At 35.8% G+C, this 21,889-nt stretch overlaps 1 protein-coding gene across 1 annotated transcript in view; it reads left to right on the top strand.

Annotated features, from left to right (window-relative positions):
- RPGR (retinitis pigmentosa GTPase regulator) overlaps positions 1 to 21,889 on the top strand; it is a 40,626-nt gene that overhangs the window by 15,053 nt on the left and 3,684 nt on the right. Inside the window, exons 6-14 of the mRNA XM_042779001.1 lie at positions 790 to 939; positions 5,788 to 5,946; positions 12,962 to 13,117; positions 13,633 to 13,757; positions 14,879 to 15,058; positions 15,920 to 16,085; positions 17,379 to 17,485; positions 19,195 to 19,260; positions 20,111 to 21,836. Of these exons, the coding sequence (XP_042634935.1) occupies positions 790 to 939; positions 5,788 to 5,946; positions 12,962 to 13,117; positions 13,633 to 13,757; positions 14,879 to 15,058; positions 15,920 to 16,085; positions 17,379 to 17,485; positions 19,195 to 19,260; positions 20,111 to 21,836 (2,835 nt within the window). The remainder of the gene's footprint in view (positions 1 to 789; positions 940 to 5,787; positions 5,947 to 12,961; positions 13,118 to 13,632; positions 13,758 to 14,878; positions 15,059 to 15,919; positions 16,086 to 17,378; positions 17,486 to 19,194; positions 19,261 to 20,110; positions 21,837 to 21,889) is intronic.

Below are 21,889 nucleotides of genomic sequence, written 5' to 3'. Positions count from 1 at the left end.
TTTTATATTTTTAGGACAATTTGAAATTATATTAGCGCCTAACACCACCTCAGTAGCACTGCAGGTGATAATTTCTTATTCAGAACTTATTTCCCATGAATAATAAATATGCATAGAGAAGACCTTATCTCTTCTGGAAGACGTTTCATGTTGTTCCCTGCCTTTTTTGGTGGTTTTGTTTGTTTGGGGGGTTTTTTTGTTTGTTTGTGCGTTTTTGGGTTTTTTTTTTACTGTTGCCTTTGGTCTTCGTTTCAATAGAAGTTGATCTTAATAAACTTGGAATATCTACTAGTTTAAGGAAAGCAAAATGAATTAATATAACCACCTGTGAGGAGAACTGAAGATAAGGCATGAATAAGTGGGATGCTTACCAAAGTCAGTACAGGGAATAAGTTTGGAAAAATGAGAAACATGTGACTTGGGCCTAGAAATGAGAAGATACCTTTAATTCACTGTAGTATTTTCATATTGGCCTCTGGCAACTGAATTGTCTCACTCAGACTTTCTCTCTCTGAAGGAATGTTTTTTACATAGTACTTTTTCTGTTGATATTTATGGCCTAACACTGGTTGGTGTACAAGTGCTCTGGGTCACTTTTGAAAAGCTTAAGGAAAACCCTCTTATTTCCAACTCCTTTTTTGCATTGTGCTAAATTATCATTTTATATCCTTGAGATCATGACATTCAGTGGTATCATATACAGAGTTTCTGAAATACTCTTCAATAAATAGATTAACTTTTAATTAGTTTTTGGTTTTAATCTATTAACTATTCATGTCTTCTTTATAGAGGATGGGCAGCTCTTTGTGTGGGGTGATAATTCAGAAGGTCAGATTGGCCTGGCCAGTGAAGCTTCTGCCAGTGTCCCCTGTAAAGTGGATATTGGAAAACCTGTTTCCTTTGTATCCTGTGGATATTATCATTCTGCCTTGATTACAGGTAAGAGAATGGGAATAGAGGTTAGTGGAGACAAGACAGTGGTTTTCAAATAGTTCTTTGAGACTTGATACCCTAAAGTTGTTGGAAACTGCCATGTGACAGAAAGCCTCCTATGTAGTTTTGTATCACACAGAAAGAAAAAACTTGCAGTTAATTTTGTGCATTTGCACATTGTTGTGTGAAAGTATATTAGAAGGAATAAAATATCTGATCACAGTTTGTTTTCATAGAGATTATTGCATATATTGTGGATTAAAACTATGGTTTCAAAAATCCAACTTTTTTGAGGTTTATTTTTTTAATGATCAAATAATAAACTTCATATTCTCTAGAAACATCAATATTGAACTGAGTTGCCATGTTATGAGAAAAAATTAATCTTGTTAGAAGTAAAAGATTTTTGTCCAAGTTTGTTGTTCAGTCTTAAAGTTTCAGTTTTGAAGTCAGTTAAACTTCCAGTACATGATATGAGGAGAAGCAACACTACAGTGAGCTGTTGTCTGATCTCCAAACCAAACCTCCTCCCTGCTGCTTTCCACCTCTCTCTTCCCAACTCTCCATTGGTTTCTAAAGTCAAGATTTCACTCATCTTTTAATAATACCAGTATTATTATCAGCCAGTATTGATGGCATTATGTATGAGCAGCTATGAATTCCTCTCAACCATATAGATTTACATTATTAAACTTTACTGTTTGGTCCCCTTAGAGTAATTAAAGATTTCCAAGGATCGATAGTTTCGATTGTAAAGCTTTTAATGGGTACCCAGGAGCTATTCCATCAGATACCTTTCCCAGATTACTTGATAAATGTTACTTTTCCACATACAATATCTATATTGCTCTCTGAGAACATGCTGTTAACAGAATGAGAGCTTGCTACAGTGGACAAATATTAATTAGGTGTTATGCTAGTAGTGTTATGCTAGCAACTTTTATTACAAATGCTTTATTACAGTAAATGGATTAAGTGTCTGGGGCTGATCAGAACCTCAGCACCTGTCAGGAAAACAGCTTCTTGGATTCAGAATAAATGGGGAGGAAAAAGATACTTGCTTCAAAGATGGAGCAGTAATGTGTGTATCTCTGCCTTCGAGCCAAGAGCTGAAGGTCCAGGAGTGCAGCAGGATTTCACGAAAGTTCTCATTAGTAGAAGGGTTGAGCACAAACATCTAAGAGTAAAGAGAGAGCAGTGTGTGCCAAGTGCCCTAAGAAGTGGAAACTTTTAATGGAAGTGGATAAGAAAAAAAGGCTTGTACCTAGTTTAGAAAAATGTAGCTTCTTAATACATTAATAGGAAGAGTGAACTGGCTATCACCTGTGAAAATGAGGAGTGTTGAACCTGTTACTTCTTAAACAGACCTGAGTATGAGATGGAAAATCTTAATTTTCAGCCTTAATATCTGCAAGTCCTGCATGAATTAGGTTCACTCTATGTCACTGAAGCAACTGACACACACATGGCCTTCTTTGTGGTGAAAGCATAAATTTTTTAATTAATTTCCTTTGGCCCCTTGCCAACAGTTTGTTTGACTGATATTTCAACTACTGTAAAAATTTAGTATTGGATATCCAAGTGCTTTTGCAGAATCGATTTTCTGTTACACTACTGTCAGTGTGTATCCACACCGTGTTTAAAAATTAACTTTATGCATTTATTCTGAGTATACCATAGTCACAGGATGTGTTACTTATTAGAATTCTATAGAATTACCACATCTTGATTTTTAGACATCAAACAATACACAGTCTTTAATAGTATAACATACTTGCAGGATTTAAGACTTGGTAAATGCTGTCAGGCTTAAGTGATGAGCATGGCACCATATGGTTCCCTTTCTTAATATGTTTCTGTTTAACATAAGGTGTGTGCTGGCTGAAAAACCTGCTGGGAGCACAGGCATTTCTGGGTTAAAACTAAAAAGTGGCTCATGAAGACACTAGAAAACATAGTGTGGACACAGAGTGCCCTCTCCAGGGCAGGATGTTCATTAATAAGAGAGTATTAAATAAAAAAATGGTGACATTTGGATTCCAGCTTTTTTTTTTTCTCTTTTTAAACTAAAGTTCTTATTTCTTTGAAATTGCTGGGTTTCAGATTTTTTTTAGTAGGCTTTTATCTTTAAGGTGTTTAACTGCTATAAAGCCAAGAGCAATGTCTCTTATACTTCCAAAAAAATGATGACACCCTTCTTCCTCCTGCTTTGTAGAAGGCCTCCTTTGCAGACAATAATGTAACTGCTGAACATGTGTCACCTGTATTCTGCTGTGTACACTGTGCCAAAGTGGTTGTAGAATAGAAGAACAAAATAAATCCTGAATATTTTAAATTAAAAAAAAAACACTTCTGGAATTTAGACTAGGCACATGCACAGACAATGGCTGACTCAACTCCATGTGCAAATTAGGAAGTAGTCTGATTATTCAGTTCATATTGGAAAGATGATTGTTTGCTCCCTTTCCCTCTCCTTTGCATTTGTCAAAGAGTTCAGTGAAAAGAAATTCTTAGTCTGTAGCTTCCAGTTCTCTTTAGGATTTTTTCACAGTGTGTTCCCTTTCCTCCCTTTTTGCAGGCTTTGGACATTGTTAGGGTTATGTCTCAAGCTAATCAACACAGAAATAAACTGCTGTGAGAGTGCAGCAACAATTTTGAGCACTTACACAGATCTTTACTTGCCTTTCCTTTGACCACACACTCAGCAGGGGACAATTTTTCAGGAATCATTAAACTTGGCAAGCATGTACAGCTCATTTTTCCACTGCAGGAGATGGAGAGCAAGAAAATCTGATGTAGCTCACCACTGCTCTGGGTTCTAGAGCAGAATTGGATTTGTGGAAACAGAAAGGAATTCAATATATTAGACCCCTTCAGAATTTCCCCTGCCTAAACTGTAACTGTAATCAAGGTAGATTATTATTGAGAAGATGTCTTTTCATAGAGAGCTTTGCAGGTTCCTTGAATTATTTTTTAATGTATTTTGTTGTTATTTTTAAGAACTGGTTTAAGAATCATTCATCCCACAAACTCTTCCAAGCTCTGAATTTAAGTGTTTGAGACTGTTTTAACCAATTTGGTCTTAATAATTATTTCTTTTCTTTTTCTTCTTTATTTATTCAAGAAATCTTAGAGCTATCCAGTACTTTTGTCCCTCATTTGCCACCAGCCAGGTGTATTATCTACTCTCAAATGCACATTTTCCTTTGAGGGACGTTTTCCATTTGTCCATTTCTTGATCTGCTCCTGTGGTTTTAAGTTTAGTGATACAGAAAATGTGCCACATTGGGCAAAGTTCAACATGTGAGAGTGTGACTCATATGAGGGGAGAAAATTAAATAACCAGGTTTTGTTGTGAACAAAATGTCCTTAAAATTCAGGTGTGCTGCACACAGTACATCGTGTCCTCAGCATGCAGATGTACTGCACACATACCGCACTCAAAATTTATCTTGGTTTGACTGGGTTCTGTTTATGCTTGATTGCTATTTTTCATCATTTTTAGACCACTATTTGCCTAAAAGGGATGTGTAATGTATTCAAAAATTGCTTTGGTAAATGGTTTTATCTTTGTTGGCTGGATTATTAAGTGGAAAAAATGTAATAAACTTGATTAGTTTGGGAGGCTTGGCCATTTGAATCTCTAATCCTCTTAATTAGATAGTGATTGGATTAATTTTTTTCAGTGCAATAGTGTTTAAAAAGGACTGCTGGTCTCTTCAAAGAGAACTGCATAAGTAGTTATCTCCCAAGTGCTTTTGGGGTTTTTTGAACTTGTTTTTAGAAATATATGGCTGATCTAAGAGCATTGAAAAAATACATACGTTCCAAAAAATGCAGGATTTTTTTGTTCTGGTTTTTTTTCTTTCTTTCCACTTAGAATGCTTAATAAAATCTCTTTTTGTCAGAAGAATTTTGGTTACAGAAAACCTCACACTGCAGTTGATTTTTATCTTTTTAATTGGGCTACTCTTTTAGAACAGAAAATTGATGTTGATGCAAATAACAGCAAAGTATAAGCCTGTTCAGAGTATTTCTGCACATAGATATAAGAACAAAATCAGAATTAAAACAGGAAATCAAACTGAGCAGAGAAGCCTAACACGGTCCATAGGTTTGAAATTAAATGAAATTTAACTTTTTTGCAGCTGAGGTAATTTGCTGGTTCTTAAGAAGTGCAAAAAACTCAGAAAAGAGGTGTAGAAGAATGTAAGAAAGCCTTGAGAGGATGAGGCTGTGTGTCAGTGTCTGCAGGGAGGGCAGAGCATGGGCCAGGCTCTGCTCCTGCTCCCAGCAATGCACAGCAGGAACGGGCAGGAGCTGATGGCCAGGAAGTTCCACCTGAACATGAGCAAGAATTTCTTCACTGTGCAGAGACCAAGCACTGGAACTGATTGTCCAGAGAGGGTGTGGAGTCTCCCTCACTGGAGATATTCCAGAACCATCTGGATACAATCCTGTGCCACATGCTCTGGGATGACCCTGCTTGATTTCTATCAAAATTATTTTCTGTTTCAGTTCAGATTCTTTCGAGCAACTTCAGTTAAATACTGATTACAGAGGGCATTACCACCTCTCAGAAGCAGGATGTATGCATATGGTTTTGTTTTTCCTATGGCTACATTCCTTGCAGGCTAAATACTGTGATTCTGAATTTGGAGGGGACTAAAATCTAGCACCTTTGTGTCCCATCAGAGCAGAGTGCTTTTTGCTGCTTTATACAAATATGTTCAGCTATCCTGTAATGTTCATACACTTTTCTGTCTTTATAATTCGTGTCTGCAGCGGTCTTGACAACCCATCCTTGCTCCTGAGTGTGTGCTGAAAACCATGCTCTGTTCTATATTTTCACAGGAGATGGTGAGCTCTATACTTTTGGAGAACCTCTGAATGGGAAACTGGGATTATTCCCTGAACAGCTAAAGAACAATAGGGTCCCACAGCCTGTACTGGGAATTATGGAAAAGGTTAAAAAGGTTGCTTGTGGTGGAGAACACACTGTGGTGCTGACAGGTATACAATTTAACTGGCTTTTCTTACAGCCCTGTAATTTAAACTCCATTCTAAAGAATTTACATCCCACTGAAATGCTGGATGCTGATCCTAACTGGAAGACCATTGTACACCAAGAAGGTGGAAATCCATGTACCACCCAGCTAAGGCAGGCCTCTTCTGCACTGCCCATGTCCCTTGGCTACAGAATGAACTTGGCCAGGTGATTTTAACAGAGGCACTTCCAGGCAGCTCCTGGTTGACACCCCTTGCCTTTCCTTGCTTTTATCTGAAACTTCAGCAGCAAGTTCCCATATGAATGTCCTTTATATTCATTATAAAATGCTGAATTTATCAGTATAAATGATGTATAGATTTGGTTTGGATTTAAGAAAATCCTGAAAGAGCTCAAACTGAGGTAACCTTCCATGGATAGGATCTACACAGCATGCTGGGGTCCTTTTCAATTCCACACAGCTTGGAATTCCCAGCCTCTGAAGGGACAGAAGGTTATTGATCCTGTTCTCTTTTTCTTTATAGTCTTAGCTCCAATAAATAGCATTTTAAGAGAACTTTACATAGGCTGAGTGCCTTTCTTACTGGAGTTGTAATAAACTTGCACCACCTGGTGCAACACAGATGATTGATGTTTCTTTCCTCTAAGGAGCTTGGAATTGTTATTGCAGTGAGAGGGAAATTCTAGAGGAAAGCTTCCATTCTGTAATAAATTTAAATGCTCTTGAATATTTAGGAAAGTATGTAGGAAACCACTTTTCAAGTAGCTTCACTATCTACTGCATGCCTGAATGGATTAAATATCTCTTATTGTGATACAGAATTTGTTTGTGCTTTTGAGCAGAATCTTTAGCATAAATATGAAACTACTACAGACATATACATTTGACATATTGTACAGGTTATGAAAATGTCAGCAAATATAACTGTTGCATATTAGTTCACAGGGCCACACATACGTACTTGGAAAATGCTGTGTGTTATTGAGCTGTTAAATAGTTGTCTGCCAGAGGTGACTTAGCTTTTCCAAGGCATATGTGCCAAGCAGTGCCAGCCATTCCTTTCCACAAATCCTATCCTCACCTAGAGTGGTGTAGAAGCAGGAAAGATAAGTTTGACTTTACCTGAAGATAATTAAAAAATATCAACTTTAGCTTGTAATGAATATAATATGTGTAAAAATCTATAGCCTGTAATTTTATTTCTGCCAAAATGAGAATGCTGTAAAACCAAGTTGCATGTATAGATATCAGTCTTTAAATCTGTATTCTGAAGGTTCTCTATAGTTGTCTCTTAGCAATCTTGTGATGTGCCTTCAAGGTTATGTAGCCAAACTTTTTAAAATATAAACTGAATATCTGACTGAGGGAGATTGTGACTATTATGATGTGGTGTCGTGCTGCAAGCCATTGGAGAGAGTAAAGGTGGAAGTGAAATGCTGGGAAAGATCATGTGTAGTGAGTAAAGCTGCAAGATTGTGGGTAGGTTAAAATTCCTTTGGGAAAACTATGAAGAGGAAACAGCAGTAGCCACTCCAGGAAATTATGTAAGCATTTGTCTACATTGCAATGCTTTTGTCTCCTTTCTTCCACCAACACACAGTCTTACCCTGGCAGTATTCTGTATCACAAAATAAATTCCTTTATGTGAAATCAGATTATCATTATTAGTGGAAAAACTGCCATAAATTTGGGACCAGCAAATGTATAAATCATAGCATTATTTTATGAGTTATAATGAGAAGTTTTGTAGAAAAAACTTGATTATCATCATTGATTATTTTTTTAACCATAAATCTGAATTCAACCAATAGATATTTTGATTTAATGGTGTTTCATGTAATAAAAAATCATTATAACCAGTGACTGTTATAGAGATTTGGAAGAAAGACACAGACCTGGATGCCATCATCATAGTAGTGAAATCTGTACAAGAGCTAGAACAAAGAGGGAAATATAAATGCCATAAAAATGCAGTGAAGAAAATACCATAATAAATATACATGTATGTAAGATTTACTTGCTTATGGAAATAAATTCTTTTGTAGAAGGTAAATAAAAAATTTAGTGCTGGCTGAGCTGGCAGCTGATGATCAAAGTGTTGAATACCAGATGACCTAGTTGAGTCACAAAAAGAGGAAAATTATATCTCCCCAAAAAGCACATTTCCTAAAGATTAATAGTTGTGATAAGAGTGAAAAGTCAGATGTTTTTTTTCAAATGTGATTCAGCTGTTATTAAATAGGTAACAGATGTGAACTTCTGACTAAGACCCTTTAAATGAAAGAGTAGAGGATAGTGGAAAAACTGTCTCAAATGAAAGACTCTTAGTCAGTAGTGTCGACATAGAGAAAATTTTCTGACTCAAAGCAAAATTTGAAGAAAAAGTTGTGAAAAGAATTAGATATGGATACTAAAAATTTGAAGTGAGTGTGACATACATGTATTAATGACTTTGCACCAGAAACTTCACTTGGAATTAGTCCTAAATTGCGTCTTGAGCTGAAGGGGTGTGACCAGAAGCTGAGAATTCTGATGATATATCTTTAAAGAGCAGCAGAAACATTTACATTTAATTTACATGAAAATGAGCTTTTAGGGTCATTTTTATAAATTAAGAACGTAATGCAATTTTGAGGGAACTCTGAATTTCAAATGTCATCCTGCATGAAAATGGGTGCTGCTTGTCTTTAGTAACACAATATTTACTGATGTGGTTTACATCCTTTCAGCATCTTTTCAGATTTTAAGGATGTTTCAGTCTCAGGAAATGAGAATTGAGTGTGTAACTATTAAATATTCTCTTGCTTCATCTATCTTATTTAACATAGGAAAAACACAAGAGAAATGTCATATGTCATAACAGCAGAAAACTGTTACACATCTTGGCTCATTTCTTGACATCATTTCTACTTAGAGTTTATCAAATTAGAAGAAAGCATAATTGAGTTATCCTACAGAGTACAGGGCAAGTTTCTTCCTGCCCCTCATGTGTAATTAGTCTATTCCAAAGCACTTTATTTGATTTTTTTTTTGTGACTGTTATCTATTCTATTGGCAATTTTGTATGGTATGAGCCACTGTTATATAGGTTATTAAATCAAGATACTGTTTGGAATCTCTACAAAAAGTATCAGAGTAAAAAGTAGAAAGTATATATTAAAATAATTCTTTGGCATTTTCTGCTCCAAAATTCCAAAATTAGAAACGCAATTATTTTTTCCCAGAGAAGAGAGATTAAATTGCTGAGAACAATAATTTAGAAGACAATCCAATTTTTTAAAAGATTGGTTATAGAAATGTTGAGTGTGGTATTGGAAACCATCTTCTTCACAAGCTCTTTTACCTCTGCCTTTAATATTTACAATTGTTCCAGACAATAAACAGAACTGCATTTAAAAATTCTATCATAAAAAATCTTGGTAGCACAAAATTATTCATTTCATGGCAGTCAGTCACCCAGTCCAAGCAGATCCTGTCCTCATCCCAGATTCATTCTTTCAGAGACTGAAAGAAATGCACCACCTACCCCAATGCTTGCAGGTGCTTTCTGCTGCAAATGAAAGCTGTTGGTGTCATCACTTTCAAATGAAATATGCAGGAGCAGCAATCCCAATTTGCATGCTTTTTTCAAGAAGGTGTTTTAAAAGGTAGAAAAATAATGAATTTGAATCTAGAAATTGTAGAAGAAGAAACAGATTATTTGGAGTGGCTGTAATATCTTGCAGTATTTTTAGATGAGGACAGATCCTCTGGGAATAATTTTTTCTATAGAAGGATATATTACTTCCTTTCATTCTCTGAAAGGAAGGAAAGCAAAGAGAACTCTTCAAAGGAAAAAGTGAAGCAGACCTTTGAGAATAGAACATTTGACATAAGAACATTAGTGTATTAGTATGTAAAATGTGGGATTTTTCATCTTCTGTCTCAAGGTCTTTAAAAAGAAAAGAAAACCAAGGCACTCTTTTGAAAGAGGACAAAAAGGATGTAAAAGCTCTACCTTTTCCTGGCAGAACTCACGATTCAGACCATATAGGATTATTAGATTTTTCAAACCATTCTTAAATCTGTATACTATTTATACTGAAATCCCTAAATCCAGTTACTAACTCTGGTAATTCTGAACATTGTGTTGACAGTTGATTTTTTACAGTAACATTTTTCAGCATAAGCTGTTTAAAGATAAAGCTATTTGTGAGAGTGAATAGTTCTTTGGCATAATAGTTAAAGTAGTAGTAGCAGTAATAATAATAATAATGACAATAATGTTCAAGGGAAATTAATTTATGTGGACAGGCCACTGGTATGATTGGAGGGATGCAGCACCTCCCCTGTGAGGAAAGGCTGAGAGAATTGGAGTTGTTCTGCCTGGAAAAGAGAAGGTTCTGGGCTGTTCTTATGGCAGTCTTCCAGTACCTGAACAGAGCCCACAAGAAATAATGGAGAGGGAGTATTTACAGGAGCCTGGAGTGATAGGACAAGGGGGAATGGCTTCAAACTGAAAAAGAGAAGGTTTAGATTGGATATTATGAGGAAATTCTTTACTGTGAGGGTGGTGAGGCCCTGGCACAGGTTGTCCAGAGAAGCTGTGGATGCCCCATTCCTGGCTGTGTTTAAGACCAGGCTGGAGGGGACTCTGAACATCCTGGTCTAGTGAAAAGTATCCTGCCCTTAGCAGCTGATCTTTAGGTCTCTTCCAACCCAAGCCATTCTGTGTTTCTATGATAAGAACTTACCTGTCTGCTTCCTTTTTAGTTCTGTGGACTTTTTAACTTCATCTATAGCCTTAGATGCATGATTCTGAAAAATGTTCTTTGAGCTCATGCAGTTCTGTCAGCAAATGGCACGTTCTAAACAATAATGTGAAGGGTGTATAGCTTTTTGGCTAGGACTGTTTTATTGATAGTGCAAATGGTCACAGAGATTGCAAAAGATGCCTGCAAAGATGGAAGATAACCACTTACAGGGAAATATCCCTGTTCTTCCAAAAAGGGAAATAGGAAGTAACGAAGCAGCTCTTCCAGCAGTCAGGTGCTGGAGGTCCATTGTCTTCTGTGCAAGCTCTGAACCCATTTATCTTCATCCTTCAAGGGCCCTCTCATGGGCTGCTGCTGTGTTCAGAATGATGAAATTCACCTCTGTCATTTTACCAGTAAGTGTGTGAGGTTCCTTTGCCATACTTCTCTTTCCACACATTTATAAAGTCAGATTGGAGGAAATGCCTCATTTCCACTGAAGGCAGTTATTAGTGAGGTTTGACCTCACTTCTGTACCAGGATGGTGAATCATTTAAGAAAGGTGCAGGGCTTTTTCTTTCTCTACCCTGGTAATTCACTGAGAAGCAAATTTAGGAGGAGCAACATTCAGGTGCCCTTGGTCTATAAGGGCAGCAGAAGAAATTATTCATCATATAAAGGCACTCTAACCTGGCTTGGGATTGGCCTTTTTCCTCATTTTTAGTAGAAACAGAGTGAAGAAAAAATTCCCTGCACTTTTAAAGTTAACATTTGAGAACATCCCCCTCTCAACACAAATGGAGAAGATGTTGCATATTTCATGCTAGGATTAAAGAAAAAACCCTTGCAGTTCACTCAAATTAATTATGTTCATCAGATAAAACCATGTAGTTACAAGACCTGACAGTTTCCAAAGAATTGTTAAAACAAATACAGTTATTCTAAACAGAATTTTTGGAATCAGCCATCCAGAGAAAGCTTTTTAGTACAATAAAGATGAGACTTCTGTTTGCTTAGTTTCTTGATTTTTATGCAGGAAGTCTAAATATTACAGGAGAATTCTTACTACTTCTTTCATTTTATAAAACTCCCAAGAAGGTTGTACTTTCTTGCATTTAAATTTCCAGCAGAGGGAGCTTTACTATTACATTTAGTAAAAAGAACAGGTTTACTCAATATTTTTCGTCTATAATGTAAAAAATAAAAAGTGGGCTCTTTTTTAATGGTGTAAATTCATGGCATCTTAGTATGGACCAACTTATAAGGAACAGAAAGGAAAAGATTTTCCTAGAAAGATAATTTCCATATGTAACGTTACTATTTCATCACAGTTCCTTTGAAATTGGAAAGTTCTTTTAACTTAACATGGAATATTATTTGTTAATTCATAATCTTTCCCATTTTCTCATAATAATTTTTGAAGCGCTTTAAGTAGAGTTTCTCTCACTTTGCCTTTGTTGCCCATATGCAAAAGAAAAAGGGGCAGGAAACGAAATTCTAGGAAAACTTCTCCTTTTTTGCCATAAAACTTTTCTGTTCAAGCATGACCTCATCAAGATTTCCAAGCTTCACAATCTTCCCCTGTTGTGACGGTGTGCCAGGGATGGACACACCAAGAATCTTTATTGCTTTGGAGAAGCTCTTATTCTTTTTCCTGGCACAGACAGTCCATTAAACAGACAAAATGTAAATGTGGAAAGATGATTATTCTGTCACAAGATAACACAATTATAGTGTTCTCTGTATTTATTGCAGGGCTGATTTGGTAGCTGAACAGAATACTGAAACCTATTCTGTTACTGCTCCAGTCTCTTCTTACATACAAATTATGAGGTCTTGTCTGTTAAATTTAGGATCATACAATGTTCGTGGAGCTAATGAGAAATTAAGATGAGGCTATTGTGAAAATGCATATAGATATATATATAAACATTGTGGTCTTGAATTGATTGCAGTATGTAAATTCCCATACATTTTTTAAGTTTGTGTACATATGATCAGTGGATTATTTTACATTTATGTTAGAAAATATGTGGCATATTGAACCATTTAAAATTATTTTCTGTGTCTACTTTAGTGCTTCAATTCCTGTTTTTTTTTATTTTGTTGCATATTAATAATTGATAAGTGTAATTGATTAGCTGTTACATTTTTTACTTGATTAAACGTTTTTTAATTACAGGTTAGTGGCCTTCCATTTGGTGAATAGAACACAGGTTATTATAAATTAAAAAAAAAAAATACATATCAGCATATTTGTTGTTAACTTTGCCTGTGTAATTTCAGAGAAAGCAGTTTATACTTTTGGACTTGGACAATATGGGCAGCTGGGACATGGAACTTTTGTGTTTGAAAGTTCAGTACCGAAGCCTGTGAAACACTTGAAGAGGCATAAAATATGTAACATTGCATGTGGGGAAAATCACTCTGCTGTGATAGCAGGTATGGGAGTGCAAAATTCTGGAACCACTTCCAGAACTCTCTATTATACTGTGAAAGCTTTCCTTGTGCAATGGGGAGTGGCGGACTTATCTATTACTGGTTCTAAAGGTGAAATGAGCCAGTGAAAAAGCTGAATTCAATAGGAATTTCTGACTCACAGCCATGCCATGCAGAACTCTGTATCTCCTGGGGAATTATAACCTCCTAATCATGCCTTCCTAACAAATATTATTGTTTAGAAACCTTTGGGTTTTTGTACAGTTTAAATCTTATTATTTTGCTGGGGTGGTTTTTTTTACAAATTGTCTAGACCAACATCTCAGACAGTACTTTGTCCGAAAAAAAAAGCATATTTTTTAATAATACTTATCTGTTGAAGATCTAAAAATAATTGTTCAGGTTTTGCTTTCGGAAGGGAAATATTCCTTTCATGACCTGTTACTTTGTTTGTAATGATTCTGTCCTGGTTTGGTATTGAATCTTTGTTTTAACATTCTTTTTATTCCCATATGCAGAGAATGGCCTCATGTTTACTTTTGGAGATGGACGACATGGCAAGTTAGGATTTGGAGAAGAGAGTTTTACAAATCTGTTTGATCCCACTCTGTGTTACAATTTCCTGAAGTTCACAGTCCTTTTGGTAAATCTTTTCTTCATTCTTTTCAGACACCAAGATATTTATCTTTTTATGAAACATACTATTAATGAGAGTTGAAATTATTTCTTTCAATAACATTTAAATAGTGGACAACACAAACTGAAGAGGAAATTATACATGCATAGCACAGTTTTCATTTAGTTTATAATGTCTTTGGCTAAACACAGAGATTACTCTTTAGGGTTTCATTCAGTACTCTTGTGCCACAGTGGTTTGGTCTTCAGAGCTGTGGTGGCTTTAAGCTGAATTTTTTATTGCTCTTGGATGGTTGGAAGTATTGGGAAATTTATTTCTTTTCTGTAAACACGAGAGAGTAATCTTTTCAATTTTGGCAATTTTTGTATAGTAGGATATCTTTAAATCTTAAGAAAATTCGAGGTGTTAGGTTTTTTAATCCAAACTGGACAAGAAACCAGGAATAGTCTTTTCTTTTGAGAATTGTGTAAGGGAAGTTTTTCCTTCTGCTTCCTGAGGTACAGAAGAAATAATTGTCCCAGAATTGTCAGCATCAAAAATGCTAACATGACTCAGAATTGAACAAAATTTGGGACAAAACCCTATTGATCACTTTTGTTTGTTTACTGGAATTACAGATGAAGGAAGTTTTATTGGAAGCAGTGAGTGTTTTAAACCTTTTGAAAAGTGAAACCTCTGATCTTTACATAATAATATTTTGACTACTGGAGGGTGTCGAATCTGTTTTACATTTTGCTGATTTTGTGATGAAACATTTAGGTTTGAGTCACTAAAACTATCAGTATTGCTCTCATTTGACTTGTATCAAAATAATAAGCTAAAATCTCCTGAAAATCAGTGGAAATATCTTTGCCATCTTCTATATGAAAAATTTGATGGACCTGTCTTTTTTCTGTTCAATACAAATATATTTTATTTAACTAACTAGAAGTGAACATGGATCACTTTAATAAACATAATTATTTTTAAGTACTTACTGGTGTAATTGGGAACTATATTTGAATCCATTTGAGATGTCTTATTTCACTGCATTTTTTCTTATCATGTAAACCCCTGGAGATAATTCTAACAAAAGTGCATCCTTGATACTTGCAAATGAAGTAATGAGACCTTTTTTTGAGCTGTAGGTTGCTTGTGGTGGTTGTCACATGCTGGTTTTTGCTGCTCCAAGACCTAAAGGATCTGAGGTACTCTTGGAAGATTTGTATGAGCCTCGTTTGACTGCTACTATCCCTCAAATGGGTGGGGACTTTGTACTAGCAAACACTTTGCAGTTATCAGCCGCACGAATGCGACGCCGAGAGAGGGTAAGTTCAGAGATATTTAGAGTTGCCATTTCTTTCAGGGAACAAAATCACTTTTAGAGCTAAAATCACAGCATATGCCAAGCAGTTAAATATATCTTCTTAAACTATGTGTTTCATTTTAATGTATAATGTGAAAAATATATATTTACTCTGGTCTTAAAAATTATGCAGAACAAAAAAAAAAAAGTACTGGTCAGAGTTTGCTGTGAAAGAGATTCAAACTGGGTTTGTAATTTTTTTTGTTCTAAAATATACCCATTCCTTTGCATTTTTTAAACTATCTTAGAAATATTTAAAAAAAAAATAACAAGAACCTGACTCTTTCACTGTTTCCTCTGAGTCCTTGAATACATGAAACAATTTTATGGTTTATAAAATATCAAAGGAGAAAAAGGAGAATATTAGATGTAGCTACTTAAAATATTACTTTCTGCTCTTTTATCTCCACTACACATTCCATATGATTTTCTTGAACAGCACAGTGAGTTGGATCATTTCACTTACCTGTCTAAGAATTAACTCTACCAAAACCTGAATTTATTCTGTAAAAATGTATTGATATTGTGGATTAAATACCTTGATGGTATTTGAGAGACTAGTTTGTCATTTTATATTAAAAAAAAAGATATTTTTCTCCTTTTTATATATGTTAGGATTGCATAGAAATGATTTTTAAAATCCCACTATGTACCTGCCCACTTTTTAGTACTATGAATAATTAGAATATAAAAGATGTTTTTTATGCTTATTAAGTTACAACACTATCATCAGCTAAAATTAAATACCACTGATAAGTATGAGATATTTACATTTTTTTCTTCTATCATTTTTCTCAATCTGTTGTTTTTCAATCTTCTAAAGGAAAGGTCACCAGAGCAGTTTGTTCGGATGGCACAAACTCTGCCTCCAATGGGGGAAGGATTCTTAAAATCTTCATTGCCTGTGACAAGCAAAACCAGCCCATTCTGGTTTTCTGCAACAAGTCATCCTAAAGCTGAATCTGGGAGGGATGGAGACCATGAAAAAGGTGAAGTGTCCCCATATCTCATTGCTGTTTTCTGATATGGTTTGGCTCTCATCACTCACAGACAAATGTGCAGTTTGAACCTGAAAGAGGATTCAGGTTCAGTCTTACCTCAGGGGGATCTGGTACCACACAGGCATGAACACAGAGAAATGCAGACAAAAATTGCCTCACACTGTTCATGTTTGCAAAACAAGTTTGAAGATTAAGAGGAGGCTTGAGTGAAAGAAAAACAGTTTAAAAATTGTACCTGTGGTTCCTTAAGCCTTTACAAATAAGGTTTCACAAAAATACTGTGAGAACATTAAATACTTACTCTGTTTTCACACACACACAAAAAAGGGAATTACAGAAAAAAATTAGGAACAATCTTAAGGACATAGGTAAGCCTACAAGGAATTTGGATTAGAAAAGAGATCTACTAGCTCTTACAGGACCTTTCTTCTTCACTTGGAAAGCATAGTACTCTTCACTCTTTGTTATCTAAGGTAATAATGATTTATAATATTGTAGCTGATGGAAAAGTCTGGATAACCATAATACAGCCCTGGACTTTGGCACAGATCCTCTAGAGCAGTTCTGTACTTGTCTGGAATCCTGGACCTGTGTGGTTTCCTAGAAAGAAAAATGCTGAAAAGTGCAGAATGCAGAGCTTCTGTGTAAGAGTTAGCTCAGATTTACTGGACAGACAGATCTAATTTGCAAGTAATTCATTTCATTGAATGAAGATGATTTTTTAAAAATCTGTTAGCATGTCCATTATAATTTCTGGTTCCAGGAAAGCAATGCAGTGAAATTTGAATTTGCTTTAGAGTCTTAGGCCTAAAACCTCAGGTTTTGTGCTGTACAAAATGGTCATAGATCTGATGAGTTTAATGATGTAGGGACATTTTTATAATGCTGCTTTATGTTCAGTGTCTCTCCATCCATTTCATAGATAATGTACAATGGAGATAACACAACTGCAGCTAATTTGGTCTAATTGTTACCCCATTATTAAAGAGATTATCTAAAAGGATCTTTGTCCCAGGTAATATTTGGGCTTTGAAAAATTGCAGAAACAGTCAGAGATCTACAGTGCAATGAGACCAGATTGATGAGCTACCTCTGTTGCTAATGATGAAAGGAGATGGAAGTGTTTCTGCTGTGTCTTGGGCTGGGGGAATGAAGATTTTGAGGACTTCAGTTCTATGTTAGCAAAAGAGGAACAATCTCTATTTATGTGGGGTGTTCTGTTTGCTGTATAATTCTTGTTCCTATGACATTTGTGTATTTCCCCCCTATTTTACCTTGCAGAAAATAATCATCAAAAAGATAAACCTGGTGACATCTCTTCAGAACAAGATTCAGATAATGAAAATATTGACAGAAACCTTGGGGATACAACTGACATCCTAAATATGGTAATATATTCCAATAATGGATCTGTAATTCAGTAAATTTTTTTGCAGGGGGAGACAAAAATTGTGTTTCAGGGTTCTAATACAGAATTCCTGACTAGCCCAGAACATAATATGTGACACTGAGAAGTACTGACACACTGTTAAATGATCATGCATTTTATATCATCATTGCCCAGTGCTAAAATATGTTTGAATTTTCCAAGTAATATTGTGATATGAGATTGAAGCAGCCCAAGTAGTGCACTGCCTCTTCAAGCTTTAGCTCTGGAAACCAGAAAGAGAAGGATGCTGGAGGCCACATGGTGATCTCTATGTCTGACCTCGCTTTTCTGATGGTTTCCAACAGAGAATTGCAGGAAATGAAGCAGGAGAGCATCTTTTCCTGTTTTGAGAAGAGGTTTTTTAATACAGGTGGATCATATTAAAGAGAAGGCCAAAATCCAGACATTCTGATTATTTGGTGATCCTCCAACTTGTTCCTACATATTTCTTTTGTTTAAAAAGCATGTTCACCTTATCACTTGTACAACTTTCCAAAATATTTGGTTCTCTCACAGAAGGGACATGTCCTGGTCATATTGCAGCCACAGTAACACTGGAGGGATTGAACATCTTACAGGAATTATTGTTTGTTTGAATTTAAAAGTACTTAGTAATTTAACAGTCTGTTTGTGCATGCTATTTATTTAACATTTTAAAACTTTATTCTGATTTACAAGAAAAAAATATGATCAGATCCAATGCACAGCATGGCTTTCATTAATTTACTGAAGCATCATTTACATATTGCACACTTTATGTCCTGGAATTCCTTCTCATTTTTGGTTTTATACCTATCACAAATCAATTTTAAAATATGTAAAAAAAAAAAAAATTAAACATAAATTTGAAGAAAAGCCCATCAGGCAAACTTGTCAAGGTGCAAAACAAATTATTGCAATTCTTGGATCTGAATGAAAACAATCTGTTACAGCATAGTTTTTGTCAACTTTTTTCTAGACTGTGGCAACATACATCTTAGTGACAAGAAGAGGAAAAGCCTTTAATGTCATATTGGTGATGCAAATTATTGGGAGTCTGAAAGTAGAACTGTCCAACTGTTCAACTCACTGTGTTGGAAAAAAAAAGTAGTAGTTAAGCCATGAGCAGTTAACAATCACAGCAGAGAATATTATCTTATCATTTGAAATATATGGCAAGGGATGAGCAAAATTTCATTATTTTTTCCCACCTAGTAGTGTTCTATGTTGCCTTTTGGTTTCTTGCTTTTTGTGGAAGAGATAAAGGCATTAGATCCCAAGGAAAATTTCTGCTGTGTAACATTTCTTCGAAGATGTTCTTTCAAGGCTGTGGTACCAAACTGGATGCTGAGTTGAGGTTTGTGATGAGGATGGAGTAAAGTTCTATTTGTAACCTTCCAGTGAGTGGGAGGTGGATCTCAGTCATGCCTGTGGGCTCTAAGAAAGGTCAGGGTCATGTTCAGTCTCTACAGGCAGTTTAGTTGTTGACATCTATTCTCTTTATAAGCAGTAAATGATGGAGTGGAAATGAAATAGGTGAGCTGAATGACCAGAAAGGTTTGTCTGACCTTGACTGTGCAATAATAACAAAATGTTAATAAAATAGTTCTGTTTAGTAAAACTGGGCTTTGATGCTACTTTCTGGATTAAATGTATTTATTTTTTTAATAGAGATCTTATTTTTTGCAGACACATGCAATGAAGTTGAATCCTGGTGACTGGTCCTTAAAATTATCACCACTCCAAAAACAGAAGGTACTGTAACTAATTACATATTTATATATTGTTATTGATGATTAAAAAATCTGCAATTCTTGTATTGTCCTAGTACTTCATTATTTTGCTTTGAGTTTTTAAAAAGTCAGGCAAATAGTATAGACCTCCTCTTGCTAATTTTCTGAATATCCATGACCTAAAATTCTAAGAAGCTGCATAAAGGCAGAGAGAATTTGCACAGGCATCTATAACTCTACATATCCAGTGCAATTTGAGATGAGTGTATAATATTTCACCTCTTTAAGAATAATACTGGTCTTAATTATGAAATTAAAGTACTTCGTAATACCTTCCTATTTAATTTCTAAAATGATCCCAGCTTTTCGGTATTTTGTTGTATTTCATTAAAATTTTATATTGTATTTTTGAAGTTATTATTCATAATTTGTTAAATAAGTGTAAAATTTAAAGCAGAAAGACAACAGATTTTCAGACTTCTTAGAAAGGGCATAGCAGTGAGTGCATCAGAAGATTTCCAAAGGAGGAAAGTGTAAGAACTGTATTAATTTCCTTCTGCTTGCACAGCCTCATGCATTGCCCCTGCTCTGGTTTATGGGATGTGGTACTGGCTGCACAATTCTTACTCCATTTCTTGGATAGTGAGAAAGGTGTAGCACTGCACTGATCATTAACAGGATGTTACATTTTTCTAATATGTGCACTTGTAAATTCATTTCATGTGAAATATTCTACCTTTTATGCTGTCTTTTAATCCCCTCTCACAAACTGTTTCTTATTCAGATGCTTTTGTAATCTTTTTCTTTTGCTGCCATTTGTCTTTAATGCTTTTTTTCTTTCTTTTTAATTTTCTGCTTCTCATGTGGAATAGAAGAACAATAAAAATGTGAAACTGAAAAGAGATGGTAAGGGTGGGCTGAAAAACAAGGATTCTGATTTCACAAAGGAGGGCTCAAAATTAGAGTCTGGCTCTTTACAAAAGCAGTCCTCACTTTCAGAGTCACCTGGGCAAGATTTAGAAAAGAGGAGTGCCTTTGTAGGGAAGCCTGTGGCCAAAAAAAGTATAAAGAAAGGTAAATCTGAGCATGCACAAAGTGATACTACTTTGAAAAGTGATGCTCAAGAAATTACTGGGGGCAAAAGCGTATTAGTGAGAAGGGAGAAAGAATATGTTGAAAATCCTGATTTTTTTAGAGACGATTCAACTTACAATCTTCCCACTGAAAATCAAATTCTGTCAGAAAAAATAAATTCTTCCAATAAAAAGCCAAAAGCTGTTAAGCCTAAGCAAGCCCTTAAAATAGAGGTACTTCCTTCTGCTCCCAGGGATCAGCCCCAGACTGATTCATTAACTGTGCAAGAATACAATTCTGTTAAAAAGCAAGGGAGTCATAAAACAACAGAAAGCCAAAACAAAATAAAGGATGGTGTTGAAAAATCTGACAAGTGTGAAAGCATAAGTGTCACAGGACAAGAAAGTAGCGCAGAACAGAAGGAGCTTAAAAAAAAGCATCAGTTTTTGAAACAAGTATCTGTAACTTCATCATCATCTTCAACTGAGGAAAGCACTAATGATCTCCAGAAATATATACTTAAGGAAGAGGTCCACTATGAACACAGAGTTGTCCAGAGGGCAAGGAGAACAGTGACATATCTTGACTTAGAAAAAGGCAGTGAGATTGAGGAGATGCAAGCTACAAATAATGAGAAAGAATGTATAGAACAGACTGATTTAAAAAGCCTGGATGAGGAAGAAACAAGCTCTGATGCTCAATCTGATGTAGACAGGCCATTAGAAATTAAGAATGAGGAGGAATCTGATGAGGAGCAGGAGAATGAGGGCAGTGAAAAGGGTGAAAGTGAAAAAGAAAAACTGGATGAAACAATTGACAGTGAAGGTAAACTAGGGGAAGAAGAAGAAGAGAGTGAGGTTGAAAAAGACAGAGATGAAGTTTCAGTAGAAAAAGATATAGAGGGAAAAGATAATGAAGAAGAAACTGAAAAAGAATCACAGGCTGATAGAGACAGTGGGAATGAGGGTGCAGAGGAGCCTGAGGAGGTCAGCCAGCAAGATGGCAAAGATCAAGGAGATGAGCAAGGCAGGTTGATGGAGGAAGAAGAAATGGTGAGTGAGGGAGAAAAGGAGGGTATGGAGGAGAAGTATGAGAAAGAGGAAAGCACTGAAAAAGAGAAAGAGCAGGTTAAAAGTGAGGGAAGAGATGAGAATGAGGAAGGAGGGGAAGATACAGAGGAAAAGGAAGAAAAAGAGCTAGAGGCAGAAGAGGAAGGAGAAGATGAGAAGGAAGATGAAGAAAAAAAAGGAAGGGAGAATGAAAAAGACAAAGAGGGTGAAGAGGAGGAGTTGGAAGAATCATTGGCAGGGAGGGAAGAAGAAGAACAGGATGAGGAGGATGCAAATACAAAAACTAAAGAAGTGGGTGAGGATGGAATGGAAGAAGGAAAAGATGGGGAGGGTGAAGTGGAAGTGGAAAGAGAAGATGAGAAAGAGGAAGGAACAGAGGCAGAAGCAGAAGGGGAGGAGGGGGAAGAAGATGAAAAGGAAGAAGACGAGGGGGGAAATGAAGAGAAAGGGGAAGGTAACGAAGAGGGAGAAGGAGTGGAAGAAGATGAGGGAGTAGGGGAGGAAGAA

Source organism: Catharus ustulatus, chromosome 2 (assembly GCF_009819885.2).
Source record: "Catharus ustulatus isolate bCatUst1 chromosome 2, bCatUst1.pri.v2, whole genome shotgun sequence".
Lineage (NCBI taxonomy): Eukaryota > Metazoa > Chordata > Aves > Passeriformes > Turdidae > Catharus > Catharus ustulatus.
Note: the sequence above shows the minus strand (reverse complement) of the source record. Positions and strands in the feature narration are given on the sequence as shown.